The sequence below is a fragment of the Nerophis ophidion genome, linkage group LG01 (genome assembly GCF_033978795.1).
Source record: "Nerophis ophidion isolate RoL-2023_Sa linkage group LG01, RoL_Noph_v1.0, whole genome shotgun sequence".
In the NCBI taxonomy this organism is placed as follows: Eukaryota; Metazoa; Chordata; class Actinopteri; order Syngnathiformes; family Syngnathidae; genus Nerophis; species Nerophis ophidion.
The window spans coordinates 18260323-18276349 of NC_084611.1; the positions used below are offsets into that span (position 1 = coordinate 18260323).

Consider the following 16027-nt stretch of genomic DNA (forward strand, 5'->3'; position numbering starts at 1 on the left):
GTACCGTTTATCATTTGGTATGTAATGACCCCAGCCTCATTAGCATTAGCAAATATGCTAACACATTTAACAGTGTCTGTTTTAGTATTATTAACTTACAATGGCATGCTTTTTGTATGGTTTCAGCATTGGTAGAAAGGCCGTGCCCAGCAACTTGAGGGTTCCAGGTTCGATTCCCGCTTACGCCATCCTAGTCACTGCTGTTGTGTCCTTGGGCAATACACTTTACCCACCTGCACCCAGTGCCACCCACACTGGTTTAAATGATATTGGGTTTCACTATGTAAAGCGCTTTGAGTCACTAGAGAAAAGTGCTATATAAATATAATTAATTTCACAAAATTCAGAGAGTGGTGAGGATGGCGGAAAAGATCATCAGGACCCCTCTTCCTCCTATCCAGGAGATCTCAAAAAGCCGCCGCCTAACCAAGGCTCAGAAAATCAGCAGAGACTCCTCCACCCCCCACCGTAACAGAACCTCCAGGTTCTGTAACCGCTTCTTACCTCAGGCCGTAAGACTCTTGAACGCATTAAAATAATTCCCTCGATTCCCCCCAAAAATGGATTAACTCGCTGGAATATAAAGACAATATAACATACATCCATAAATGTGGATGCTTTTACAAAAGTGCAATATATTTATCTGTACAGTAATCTATTTATATCTGCACCTTATTGCTTTTTTATCCTGCACTACCAACAAAATTGTGTTCTTATCTGTACAGTAAAGTTCAAATTTGAATGACAATAAAAGGAAGTCTAAGTCTAAGTCCAAGTTTCAGAAAGTCCTCAGTAAATTCACCAAAACGTCACCGTGGAGTTATTGAGTCTGTTTAGCTGATTGGAGAGGGAAGTACCGCAGCTAGCTTCATGACAATGACTTCTGTTTTGTTTGCCCGGCCGTTTTACTGTCGTGTTACGGACACCAAATAGTCAAACAGTTTGAGAAAAATGTTTCTCAAAGTGCAATTGAAAGAAATTTAGAGATTTCAACATCTACGGTCCATAATATCATCAAAAGGTTCAGAGAATCTGGAGAAATCACTCCATATAAGCGGCATTGCCGGAAACCAACATTGAATGACGGTGACCTTCGATCCCTCAGACGGGACTGTATCAAAAACCGACATCAATCTCTAAAGGATATCACCACATGGGCTCAGGAACACTTCAGAAAACCACTGTCACTAAATACAGTTTGTCGCTAGATCTGTAAGTGCAAGTTAAAGCTCTACTAAAGCGAAAGCCATTTATCAACAACATCCAGAAACGCCGCCGGCTTCTCTGGGCCCGGGAGAAATCACGCCACATAAGCGGCATGGCTGGAAACCAACATTGAATGACCGTGACCTTCGATCCCTCAGACGGCACTGTATCAAAAACCAACATCAATCTCTAAAGCAGTGGTCCCCAACCTTTTTGTATCCGCGGACCGGTCAACGCTTAATAATTATTTTTATTTTTTTTTCCTTTGTCATGATAAAGGGACGTTTTTGTCATGAAAAAGGGAGGTTTTTGTGGTTGGTGCACTAATTGTAAGTGTATATTGTGTTTTTTATGTTGTTTTAATAAAAAAAAATTATACAAAATTCTTCTGTGGCCCGTGGTTGGGGACCACCGCTCTAAAGGATATCACCACATGGGCTCAGGAACACTTCAGAAAACCACTGTCACTAAATACAGTTTGTCGCTACATCTGTAAGTGCAGGTTAAAGCTCTATCAAAGCGAAAGCCATTCATCAAAAACACCCAGAAACGCCGCCGGCTTCCCTGGGCCCGAGATCATCTAAGATGGACTAACGCAAAGTGGAAAAGTGTTCTGTGGTCTGACAAGTCCAAATTTCAAATTGTTTTTGGGAATTTTCGACACTGTGTCATCCGGACCAAAGGGGAATCAAACTATCCAGACTGTTATCGACGCAAAGTTCAAAAGCCAGCATCTGTGATGGTATGGGGGTGCATTAGTGCCAAGGCATGGGTAACTTACACATCTGTGAAGACACCATTAATGCTGAAAGGTACGTACAGGTTTTGGAACAACATATGCTGCTGTCTTTTTCATGGACGCCCCTGCTTATTTCAGCAAGACAATGCCAAGCCACATTCAGCACGTGTTACAACAGCGTGGCTTCGTAAAAAAAAGAGTGCAGGTACTTTCCTGGCCCGCCTGCAGTTCAGACCTGTCTCCCATCGAAAATGTGTGGCGCATTATGAAGCATAAAATACAATAGCGGAGACCCCGGACTGTTGAACAACTGAAGCGCTACATAAAACAAGAATGGGAAAGAAATCCACTTTCAAAGCTTCAACAATTAGTTTCCTCAGTTCATCCATCCATCCATTTTCTACCGCTTATTCCCTTTTGAGGTCGCGGGGGGCGCTGGCGCCTATCTCAGCTACAATCGGGCGGAAGGCGGGGTACACCCTGGACAAGTCGCCACAGTGGTGAACATGCCCTTTCCCAACTACTTTGGCACGTGTTGCAGCCATGAAATTCTAAGTTAATTACTATTTGCAAAAAAAAAAAAGTTTATGAGTTTGATCATCAAATATCTTGTCTTTGTAGTGCATTCAACTGAATATGGGTTGAAAAGGATTTGCAAATCATTGTATTCCGTTTATATTTACATCTAACACAATTTCACAACTCAAATGGAAACAGGGTTTGTAAATAAGTAATTTCACAACCTATATACAGTATATGTGACCTGCAGTCGTGTGGAAAAATATGTTTTTCTCTAAAATGTAGTGGGTGCGATCTTTTGTCCGTAAAATACGGTATTTCTTGTATTTGGGTGAAGGTTCTCTTTATGTCTAAAGGCAGGTACCTGAAGAGATGGAGGCCAAGCGGAAAGCATCCTGGTGTCGTCCGGGTGGTGCTGGTTCATACGGCGATGAGTCCTCCATGTCGCCACCTGAAAGGCGACAACACACTTTCATAATCGCGTACAATCAAGACAACTCCATGAACCACAGCCTTTCGAGAACGTCACCTTGAAAGGTCTCCCGTTATGAGTAAGTAAACGTGCGTCTGACCGAGGTCGTTGAAAAAAACACCTTTTTAATCACCCTATAAATTCCTTTTTAATCATATATTTGTGTGGTGTGCGAATAAGCAGCAGCACATGTTCTTAGCTTATAAGGAAAATGCTCTTTAGAAAAGAACCCCGCCGCCCAAAAAAAGAACCCAATTAGCCCTCCTTCAGTGTGTGTCTGTGTTGTCCCTAATCCCGCATTTAGCAGTCACAGCCATACAGCGTGACTGAAACTTTTAAGAGAGCAATGGTGTTGCGTTGGAGTCCCAGTGGGAAAAAAAATGAAAGCCGGGAGTAGTGAGGAACTTTCCCTCGCACCCTGACACCCAAACACAGGAAACACAACTTGATGCACAAAGTGTCAGAGAGAACAGAGGAAGTATTACCAGTGTCAGAATAATCAATTATATAGTATTTAGTCAGCCACCGATTGTGCAAGTTCTCCCACTTAAAATGATGACAGAGGTCTGTAATTTTCATCATAGGTACACTTCAACTGTGAGAGACAGAATGTGAAAAAAAAATCCAGGAATTCACAAATTTTAAAGAATTTAATTGTAAATTATGGTGGAAAATAAGTATTTGGTCAACCATTCAAAGCTCTCACTAATGGAAGGAGGTTTTGGCTCAAAATCTCACGATACATGGCCCCGTTCATTCTTTCCTTAACACGGATCAATCGTCCTGTCCCCTTAGCAGAAAAACAGCCCCAAAGCATGATGTTTCCACCCCCATGCTTCACAGTAGGTATGGTGTTCTTGGGAATCAACTCAGTATTCTTCTTCCTCCAAACACGACGAGTTGAGTTTATACCAAAAATTTCTATTTTGGTTTCATCTGACCACATGACATTCTCCCAATCCTCTGCTGTATCATCCATGTATCCATTTTGGTATAAACTCAACTCGTCGTGTTTGGAGGAAGAAGAATACTGAGTTGCATCCCAAGAACACCATACCTACTGTGAAGCATGGGGGTGGAAACATCATGCTTTGGGGCTGTTTTTCTGCTTTGAATGGTTGACCAAGTACTTATTTTCCACCATAATTTACAAATAAATTCTTTAAAATTCCTACAATGTCAATTCCCGGATTTTTTTTTCCACATTCTGACTCTCACAGTTGAAGTGTACCTATGATGAAAATTACAGACCTCTGTCATCATTTTAAGTGGGAGAACTTGCACAATCGGTGGCTGACTAAATACTTTTTTGCCCCACTGTATATATATATATATATATATATATATATATATATATATATATATATATATATATATATATGCGGCTTGTAGTCCAGTGCAGCTAATATATGGAAAACTATTTTTTTTTTCTCGAAAATGTAATGTAACGGACAAATCCATAACAATATGTAATATGTACAATATTTACTATATTTTGATCATTTTAAACATTGCCAGGACTGATTTCTTAGGCGCATTTATTTACGCTACAATAGTAGTGCACTTCCGACTCCTGGCAACTAATGTGTGTTCCTACTTCCGAAAACAAACGTGTGTTCTCATCATGGCATACTTGCTAACAGACAACGAAGACCACTATTTTTGGACGAATGAAGATTCACAACCTGATATTTTTGAAGCTGAATACACCGAGGATCAACTGCTGCTTCTAGAAGCCAGCACGAAGAAGAGGGTGAAACGTTTGAGCAGACGGAAGCTGAGACGGTGGGTCAGCGCACTTCTGACTTCTGGCAACAAATGTGTGTTGTGAATTGTGAATTATATTTATGTAGTGCTTTTCTCTAATGACTCAAAGTGCTTTACATAGTGAAACCCAATATCTAAGTTACATTTAAACTAGTGTGGGTGGCACTGGGAGCAGGTGGGTAAAGTGTCTTGCCCAAGGACACAACGGCAGTGACTAGGATGGCGGAAGTAGGGATCGAACCTGAAACCCTCAAGTTGCTGGCACGGCCGCTCTACCAACCGAGCTATGCCGCCCCGTTCTTACTTCCTTAAACAAACGTGAGTCTGTTCTAATCATGGCAGACTTGGTGTACAGACAACAAAGACGACTGTATTCGGACGAATGAGGATGCAACATTTCATCTTTTTGAAGCTGAATATACAGAGGATGAACTAATGCTTCGAGAAGCCAGACGTTGGAGCTACAGTTTGGTTATCATACGGGTTATGGAATGTAAATGAAGCATTGTTGACGGTTTTTGAATGCATTTTGATAGTGATTTAGAGGTAGAATTGATTGCTCCCGTCAGCTGCATTGCTAGGGGGCCATTATTACATGTTAGAATGCCAAAGAAAAACAAAACCTTTTGTCTTCTTGTCTCTCACAAAATGGAAAATTCCCCCCCTTTAAGACCTGTCAGCAGAATGAATCAGGAGACACACAACATCTGTCTCCTGTGACGAGGACTAAATCAGCAAGCCGCGTGATGATATTTGACTAAAACCTGTCTTGTAAACGTTGCGTTTGACAAAAACTCTGACAGAAAACATACAGACGCAACACCGGCGTGCTGTAAGAGGGAATAAGAAAACATAAAAACAAACCAAAAAAAAAAAAAAACATTTCAATCTTTTGTCCAGAGGGGGAAAGAAAAACATATCTTAAGCCGGTGTATGTCTGTAAAGTCACTGCTTTGTGTGCAGCGCTCTCCCCTGTTTTCCATCAATATTGACAATCATAACAAGATAGAGAACCTCTCTGAACACACGGTGCTACTGGCAGCACAGCGCAGTATGTGTGTGTGTGTGTGTGTGTAAGTGTGTAAGTACGTGTAAGTGTGTGTGAAGGAAGAAATGGGAAAGAAAATGTAATCCTCTAATCCGCAAAGTTTTGAGTGTATGCACTTTTCTCGTTTTCTCCCCCTCTTTGTTTGTGCACGCTGATCAAATTATACATCTGAGTGTGTTTGGAAGTGAAAGTGTGTGTCTGCTGCGACATCCCTCGGCGTGCTTTAATCACGCTAAAGTTCTGCGTGTTTCGGAGGCCTTGGAAACTACCATTTGGCCCGCCGACAACCTTAGGCACCATGACTCACATTAAAAGCCTTACTAAAACGGCCTTCTTTCATCTCCGTAATATCGCTAAAATTCGCTCCATTCTGTCCACTAAAGACGCTGAGATCATTATCCATGCGTTTGTTACGTCTCGCCTCGACTACTGTAACGTATTATTTTCGGGACTCCCCATGTCTAGCATTAAAAGATTACAGTTGGTACAAAATGCGGCTGCTAGACTTTTGACAAGAACAAGAAAGTTTGATCATATTACGCCTATACTGGCTCACCTGCACTGGCTTCCTGTGCACTTAAGATGTGACTTTAAGGTTTTACTACTTACGTATAAAATACTACACGGTCTAGCTCCATCCTATCTTGCCGATTGTATTGTACCATATGTCCCGGCAAGAAATCTGCGTTCAAAGGACTCCGGCTTATTAGTGATTCCCAAAGCCCAAAAAAAGTCTGCGGGCTATAGAGCGATTTCCGTTCGGGCTCCAGTACTCTGGAATGCCCTCCCGGTAACAGTTCGAGATGCCACCTCAGTAGAAACATTTAAGTCTCACCTTAAAACTCAGCCTTAGCCTTTAAATAGACTCCCTTTTTAGACCAGTTGATCTGCCGTTTCTTTTCTTTTTCTTCTATGTCCCACTCTCCCTTGTGGAGGGGGTCCGGTCCGATCCGGTGGCCATGTACTGCTTGCCTGTGTATCGGCCGGGGCATCTCTGCGCTGCTGATCCGCCTCCGCTTGGGATGGTTTCCTGCTGGCTCCGCTGTGAACGGGACTCTCGCTGCTGTGTTGGATCCGCTTTGGACTGGACTCTCGCGACGGTGTTGGATCCATTATGGATTGAACTTTCACAGTATCATGTTAGACCCGCTCGACATCCATTGCTTTCCTCCTCTCCAAGGTTCTCATAGTCATCATTGTCACCGACGTCCCACTGGGTGTGAGTTTTCCTTGCCCTTATGTGGGCCTACCGAGGATGTCGTGGTGGTTTGTGCAGCCCTTTGAGACACTAGTGATTTAGGGCTATATAAGTAAACATTGATTGATTGATTGATTGACTCTGAAAAGCTGTTTTCTTTCAAGTCCCCGGACCTTGATTTTAGTCTTTAACGCAGGCTTGGGCAAAAATTTGGACTCGGGGGCCACATTTAGAGAAAAAAAAATGTGTCTGGGGGGGCCGGTATACCGTATTTCCTTGAATTACCGCAGGGCATATAGTATGCGCCTGCCTTGAATTACTGCCGGGTCAAACTCGCTTCGCAAAATAATTAGCGCATGCTTAGTATTACCGCCTGTTAAAACTTGTGACGTCACGAGTGACACTTCCCCTGTCATCATTTTCAAAATAGAGGAGGCTGATTTCATTACCGGTAATTCGAAATCGCATAAAGGGAAGAAGATTAAGAGCTATTCCAGGTTTACAGTGGGTCAAAAAAGTATTTAGTCAGCCACCGGTTGTGCAAGTTCTCCCACTTAAAATGATGACAGAGGTCTGTAATTTTCATCATAGGTACACTTCAACTGTGAGAGACAGAATGTGAAAAAAAATCCAGGAAGTCACATTGTAGGAATTTTAAATAATTTATTTGTAAATTATGGTGGAAAATAAATATTTGGTCAACCGTTCAAAGCTCTCACTGATGGATGGAGGTTTTGGCTCAAAATCTCACGATACATGGCCCCATTCATTCTTTCCTTAACACGGATCAATCGTCCTGTCTCCTTAGCAGAAAAACAGCCCCGAAGCATGATGTTTCCACCCCCATGCTTCACAGTAGGTATGGTGTTCTTGGGATGCAACTCAGTATTCTTCTTCCTCCAAACACGACGAGTCGAGTTTATACCAAAAAGTTATATTTTGGTTTCATCTGACCACATGACATTCTCCCAATCCTCTGCTGTATCGTCCATGTATCCATTTTGGTATAAACTCAACATGTCGTTTTTGGAGGAAGAAGAATACTGTGTTGCATCCCAAGAACACCACACCTACTGTGAAGCATGGGGGTGGAAACATCATGCTTTGGGGCTGTTTTTCTGCTAAGGGGACAGGACGATTGATCCGTGTTAAGGAAAGAATGAATGGGGCCATGTATCGTGAGATTTTGAGCCAAAACCTCCTTCCATCAGTGAGAGCTTTGAACGGTTGACCAAATATTTATTTTCCACCATAATTTACAAATAAATTATTTAAAATTCCTACAATGTGAATTCCTGGATTTTTTTTTTCACATTCATTATCCATTTTGGTCAAAGCGTGGACTATGGTGTGGTTTGTTTTCCCGTGGTGCAAAGCGACTGGACTGGACAGGATGTGAAGGTAACAACATATTTTAATCTTAACTCAAAAAAGGAACACACGCTCACAGAGGAGGTAGAAAAACTTGGCTATGAAACGAAACTATTCGTACAACATAAACTATGGACATAAAACAAAACTTGCAAACTATGGCATGAATAACAAAACTTACGGAGAACGAGAAAAGAGCATGGATCATCGGCATGGAACAAGGGTGTGTAGAGGATGATGTCGCCAGGCTGACTGCCTGGCAACTACAGGCTTAAATAGTGCTGTGGTGCTTGAAAACAGGTGTGTGAGTTCCAATTAATCAGGTGCGTGAGTTGTGAGGACAGGTGAACTGATTGGTAGGCATGGAAACAAAACAATGGAGTGAAAAAACAGGAACTAATGGAGTCTTGAAGTAATCTAACACAACTAAACAAAACATGATCACAAAGACATGACATGAACACTTCCCGCCCACACTGCTTGGTGCCACGTCTGAGCTGCTGTGACGTAGATGACCATAGTTACTAATTAGGTGACCATAGTAACTAATTAGATTACCATCCATCCACTCATCCATTTTCTTCCGCTTATCCGAGGTGGGGTCGCGGGGGCAGCAGCTTAAGCAGAGAAGCCCAGCCTTCCCTCTCCCCAGCCACTTCATCCAGATCCCGAGGCGTTCCCATGCCATAGTGGAGAGATAGTCTTCCCAACGCGTCCTGGGTTTTCCCCGTGGGCACCTGCCGGTCGGACGTACCCTAAACACCTCTTTAGGGAGGCGTTCGAGTGGTATTAACTAATTAGATTACCATAGTAACTAATTAGGTTACCATGGTAACTGGTATATCATCCAAAAGCGCAGATTATTGTATAGTTCAAGACTTACGGTCAATTTAAAACAAAATGGCAGCTGCACTTTCCATCTTAAAGATCGAAAACAATTATTTAGAAATGTCAGGCGGGCCGGTTTGAAAAGTTTAACGGGCCGCATGTGGCCCCCGAGCCTTAGTTTGCCCAGGTCTGCACTACAGGCTCTTCCCATCCTTCTTGTGTCTCCTTCTCACGGACAAACACTACTTCTCACATACGTCACATCCGTATACGCCCTCGCGGAGCAGAGAGGTAGCAGCATGAGTAACAATAGCTGTGATGCTAGCGGAGCCGTGCAAGTGGTAATACGAGAGAAAGAAGGTGCGAATCTGATAACAAATGAAGGAAGAATTAATTCCCAAGAAAAACAGTGGGGGGTCCATCGTCCGGCAGTGGTTTGGCTTCAAGTGGGAATATGTCGGAAATATCTAAAGTATTGCTACAAAAAGTAGCATTACTGCTAACATGTAGCATCATTTGAAAAGTCACCTGCTGGAGAATGAAGAGTGTTTACTCCGTATGTCAACATCTCCATTCGGTCCCACACGCCCACACCATCAAAACATTTCCAGATCAACACCGTATGCAAAAACTAGTCCACAACAGAAGGAGATAACGTCCGCAGGAACCTACCACATAGCGAAGGACATACACTATTTCATTTCCTATCATGCAGCTCATTTTTATTTGACAGTTATTGAAATATCTTGTGTGACATCATGCAGAAAAGTGCACTTTATTTGTTTTAAACTATTGTAGTAGCGTTCTGTATAAAGAGTGCACTTTAATTTAGTGTTGTTTTGATACGTCATCTTAGTGACATCATGCACTAAAGTCCACTAAGAGCTTGTTTTAAAATGTCTCTGACAATCTTGCACTTTCTGTTTGGAAATAACATGAATGTTTGTCCCACTGCTTAATAACTGTTTCTTAAAGTTTTTCTAAATTGACTTATTTGTGATTTCCTTCTCTGCATGAAAGTTTAAAAAGTAGCATATATTAATGCAGTATGAACAAGAATGTTTTAATGTAGACACATAGAATTATCATACTGCTCTGATTATATGTAGCAAGTGTTCAAAATCGACAATCATCCGACTCTGACGGAGATAGATATCTACGTATATTCATATTTTAGAGTTATTTCTTTATAGTCATAGTGCTATTTTAAAACAGCTAGTGTTCCTCCATTTGTTCTCTCTGTTTGCCCGCAAGTGAACTGTGTGTTAGCCTTGGAGCTTTGGAATGTAGGAAGTTAGAGTACTCCCTGAATATTTCTTATCTCTAGTTGAGAAAAGAGCCTGTATGCCTCATCTGGGGAGGGTGGGAGTGGGTTGCGTATTTAAGAGGTAGTCTCTTCCTGTTAGAATGTTAGATCAATTTGGGCAATGCGATTGAAAGGTTGTTGTATCTAGATTGATCTCCCAAGGCTTTGGTAATAAAATATCAAAATGAGTAATTCTGCCTGGGATTCATTTATAACCAGCTCGTGTGTCATCGAACCAACCTGGGAGGTGACCGGCAGAAGACCGGGTCAAATGTAACAAGACACATAGTATTATCATACTGCTGTGATTATATGTATCAAGTGTTCATTCAAGGCTAAGGCAAAAATATTGAGATATATATCGTGTATCGCGATCTGGCCTAAAAAAATCGAGAAATTAAAACAAGGCCATATCGCCCGGCCCTAAATTGAACCCTGCGGCTTATAAAACGGTGCGGCTAATAATGCAAATATTTTCTATAAAACAAGCAAAGGCACTAAAAAAGTGCATTATTTTTTGTGCTATGGTGCCATCTTTTGGACAAGTTCTGTTTAGAGCTTTCATCAAAAGTTTAAGTGCTGTTCCATCTTCTCGCCGTCCTTAGCGAATCTACTCGATTCTTTATTGATCCTTCCACGCAACATTTGTACGTTTTACATTATAACTAAAACAAGTCTTGTGGCCTTGTGGTTAGAGTGTCCGCCCTGAGATCGGTAGGTCATGAGTTCAAACCCCGGTTGAGTCATACCAAAGACTATAAAAATAGGACCCATTACCTCGCAGCATCAAGGGTTGGAAGTTGGCGTTAAATCAACAAAATGATTCTCGAGCGCAGCCACCGCTGCTGCTCACTGCTCCCCTCACCTCCCAGGGGGTGGATCAAGGGAATGGGTCAAATGCAGAGGAACATTTCACCACACCTAGTGTGTGTGACTATCAGTGGTACTTTAACTTTAACTTTTTTACTTTACTCTTCCTGCGATGAGGTGGCGACTTGTCCAGGGTGCACACCGCCTTCCGCCCGATTGTAGCTGAGATAGGCACCAGCACCCCCTGCTTCCCCAAAAGGGAATAAGCGGTAGAAAATGGATGAATGGACTTTACTGTCCGTAGGAGTGTTCTCATGCACACGTGTACCTGCTATCGTAATGTAATGAAGCTAGCGTTGTTAGCATTAGCTCAGATGCCAACATTTCTACGAGTGACAATGTTGGCATTAATAAATCACAATGGCGTTCCTCCGTAAATTCACCAAGACGTCACCATCGAGTTATTGAGTCTGTTTAGCTGATTGGAGAGCAAGCTTGCGCAGCTAGTGGGTCCATGATGATGACTTCTGTTTTCAATCAATCAATCAATCAATGTTTACTTATATAGCCTTAAATCACTAGTGTCTCAAAGGGCTGCACAAACCACCACGACATCCTCGGTAGGCCCACATAAGGGCAAGGAAAACTCACACCCAGTGGGACATCGGTGACAATAATGACCCAGTGGGACGTCGGTGACAATAATGACTATGAGAACCTTAGAGAGGAGGAAAGCAATGGATGTCGAGCGGGTCTAACATGATACTGTGAAAGTTCAATCCACAATGGATCCAACACAGTAGCGAGAGTCCAGTCCAAAGCGGATCCAACACAGCAGCGAGAGTCCCGTTCACAGCGGAGCCAGCAGGAAACCATCACAAGCGGAGGCGGATCAGCAGCGCAGAGATGTCCCCAGCCGATACACAGGCAAGCAGTACATGGCCGCCGGATCGAACCGGACCCCCTCCTCAAGGGAGAGTGGGACATAGAAGAAAAAGAAAAGAAACGGGAGATCAACTGGTCTAAAAAGGGAGTCTATTTAAAGGCTAGAGTATACAAATGAGTTTTAAGGTGAGACTTAAATGCTTCTACTGAGGTGGCATCTCGAACTGTTACCGGGAGGGCATTCCAGAGTACTGGAGCCCGAACGGAAAACGCTCTATAGCCCGCAGACTTTTTTTGGGCTTTGGGAATCACTAACAAGCCGGAGTCCTTTGAACGCAGATTTCTTGCCGGGACATATGGTACAATACAATCGGCAAGATAGGATGGAGCTAGACCGTGTAGTATTTTATACGTAAGTAGTAAAACCTTAAAGTCACATCTTAAGTGCACAGGAAGCCAGTGCAGGTGAGCCAGTACAGGCGTAATGTGATCAAACTTTCTTGTTCTTGTCAAAAGTCTAGCAGCCGCATTTTGTACCAACTGTAATCTTTTAATGCTAGACATGGGGAGACCCGAAAATAATACGTTACAGTAATCGAGACGAGACGTAACAAACGCATGGATAATGATCTCAGCGTCTTTAGTGGACAGAATGGAGCGAATTTTAGCGATATTACGGAGATGAAAGAAGGCCGTTTTAGTAACGCTTTTAATGTGTGCCTCAAAGGAGAGAGTTGGGTCGAAGATAATACCCAGATTCTTTACCGTGTCGCCTTGTTTAATTGTTTGGTTGTCAAATGTTAGAGTTGTATTATTAAATAGAGTTCGGTGTCTAGCAGGACCGATAATCAGCATTTCCGTTTTTTTGGCATTGAGTTGCAAAAAGTTAGCGGACATCCATTGTTTAATTTCATTAAGACACGCCTCCAGCTGACTACAATCCAGCGTGTTGGTCAGCTTTAGGGGCATGTTTGATTACCCGTTTTATTGCCCTGTTACAGACACTTTGGAAAAAATTAAGGTATGTAAATAAACATTTACAAAATATGTATTTCTAAATAACTAATTTTAATACGTAATTATCTGCGGCTTATAGTGCAGTGCGGCTAATATATGGAACATATTTTTTTTCTTCGAAAATTTAATGGATGCGCTCCATAGTCTGGGAAAAAAGGTAATTTAGTCAACATGTCTAAAATTAGGGTTACATTTGCCTTTAATGCATTTTAACAAAGAGAATAAAGCTTCCAAAAATCACAACTAAGTTTTATGAACTTTAAAGTTAAAGTTAAAGTACCAAGGATTGTCACACACACTCTTGGTGTCGCAAAATTATTCTCTGCATTTGACCCATCACCCTTGATCACCCCCTTGGAGGTGAGGGGAGCAGTGGGCAGCAGCGGTGCCGCGCTTAAAGGGAAACATTATCACCAGACCTATGTAAGCGTCAATATATACCTTGATGTTGCAGAAAAAAGACCATATATTTTTTTAACCGATTTCCAAACTCTAAATGGGTGAATTTTGGCGAATTAAACGCCTTTCTATTATTTGCTCTCGGGGTTGTGACGTCACCTAGGTAGTCAATCCGTCATTTTCTCAAACACATTACAAACACAAGTCAAATCAGCTCTGTTATTTTCCGTTTTTCGACTGTTTTCCGTACCTTGGAGACATCATGCCTCGTCGGTGTGTTGTCGGAGGGTGTAACGACACGATCAGGGATGGATTCGAGTTGAGTTAAGTGGAGTGTGCATCGATTAGCACACCATGCTAATCGATGCTAACATGCTATTTAGGCTAGCTGTATGTACTGTATGTACGGGGATACTATGACAGACATGGCACAGAGAAACGTGTGGATACCCTGCGACACTCAAAGCAGATGCATTTCCAACGATAAAGTCAACGAAATCACAAAGGTGAGTTTTGTTGATGTTATTGACTAATGTGCTAATCAGACCTTTTTGGTCACGACATGACTGACAGCTAATCGATGCTAACATGCTCTTTAGGCTAGCTGTATGTACATTTGTAGCTATATTTGAGTTGAGTTGAGTTGAGTTTGAGTTTATTTCGAACATGCAAGCATACAACATAATACATCACAATTTCCAGTTTCTCTTTTCAACATGTTCGAAAAAGAGGAGGAAGAAGCAGAGCTTATTTAACCCTACCCCTTTTCTTTAGATAACAGTTGCTAAAACTTTTGTTCACTTCCTGTTCTCAATGTATTCACAATGTATACTCCATAAGTAATCACAATACAAATAAATAAATAAATAAAATAAATACAGCCTTTCCCTCCACCCACATTTAATGCCAAACAAACACTTACCAATCGACGAATTTAAGTTGCTCCAGTGGTCAAAAGATGGGTGGTTAGAAGGCGATCGCCGAATAGCGTCAATAGCTATTCGCTCAATAGCTTCAGTTTCTTCTTCAATTTCGTTTTCGCTATCTGCCTCCACACTCCAACTATCCGTTTCAATGCATGTGTAATCTGTTGAATCGCTTAAGCCGCCGAAATCCGAGTCTGAATCCGAGCTAATGTCGCTATATCTTGCTGTGCTATCCGCCATGTTTGTTTGTATTGGCATCACTAGATGACGTCACAGGAAAATGGACGGGTGGATTTACAGATAGCGAAAATCGGGCACTTTAAAGCCTTTTTTCGGGATATTCCATGATGGGTAAAATTTTGAAAAAAACTTTGAAAAATAAAAAAAGCCACTGGGAACTGATTTTTTATTGGTTTTTACCCTTCTGAAATTGTGATAGTGTTCCCCTTTATAGCTGTTGTGAGATAATCTAGTCCAAATTTGAAAACATTATGTTTTTAAACAGTGGTCTATAACGGGGTTAAATGTATTTTCCTTGCATTTTACCAAATAGGTGAAACGTTTCACAGGTTTTTGATGTGGACCCTGACTAATGTTTGGATTTAGCTATTATGTTTTTTCCAAATCAATGATCCCTTGTGTACGCTGCGATGCTTCTTCTGGAACAGGGCTTCCCACACTTTCATTTACTTGTGGCGGGCCATAAAAGGGTCAAATGTGCTTTTATTGCATTTTAAAAAATAGATTAAAGGTGTCGCAAATCACAAACTGTGATTTTAATGAGTCTTCAGAGTCTGTGAGAGAATATCGTCCAAATTTGAGAATTTTTGATGGAGCGGTTTTTACAAAACCCAAAGCCAGTGAAGTTGGCACTTTGTGTAAATGGTAAATAAAAACAGAATACAATGATTTGCAAATCATTTTCAACTTATATTCAATTGAATAGACTGCAAAGACAAGATAATCAATGTTTGAATTGAAAAACTTTTTTTTTGAAAATTAGCTCATTTGAAATTTGAGGCCTGCAACATGTTTCAAAAAAGCTGGCACAAGTGGCAAAAAGACTGATAAAGTTAAGGAATGCTCATCAAACACTTATTTGGAACATCACACAGGTGAACAGGCTAATTAAGACGCAGGTTAAATTCTAAGTTCATTATTATTTGCATAAAAAACATGTTTCTCAGTTCATAAATTAAATATCTTGTGTTTGCAGTCTATTCAATTGAATATTAGTTAAAAAGGATTTGCAAATCATTTCATTCTGTTTTATATAAATACTGATAAAGTTGAAGAATGCTCATCAAACACTTATTTGGAACATCCCACAGGTGAACAGGCTAATTGGGAACAGATGGGTGCCATGATTGGGTATAAAAGCAGCTTCCATGAAATGCGCAGTCATTTACAAACAAGGATGGAACGAGGGTCACCACTTTGTGGACAAAAGTGTGAGCAAATTGTTGAATGTTTTAAGAACAACATTTCTCAACAAGCTTCTGTGATGTCATCAAAAGTTTCAGAGAATCTGGAAAA

The 16027-nt window shown here is 41.4% G+C and overlaps 1 protein-coding gene across 1 annotated transcript in view; it reads right to left on the minus strand.

Annotated features, from left to right (window-relative positions):
* LOC133551210 (GDNF family receptor alpha-2-like) overlaps window positions 1–16027 on the minus strand; it is a 299303-nt gene that overhangs the window by 235875 nt on the left and 47401 nt on the right. Inside the window, exon 3 of the mRNA XM_061897692.1 lies at window positions 2829–2915. Coding sequence (XP_061753676.1) covers window positions 2829–2915 — 87 coding nt within the window. The remainder of the gene's footprint in view (window positions 1–2828; window positions 2916–16027) is intronic.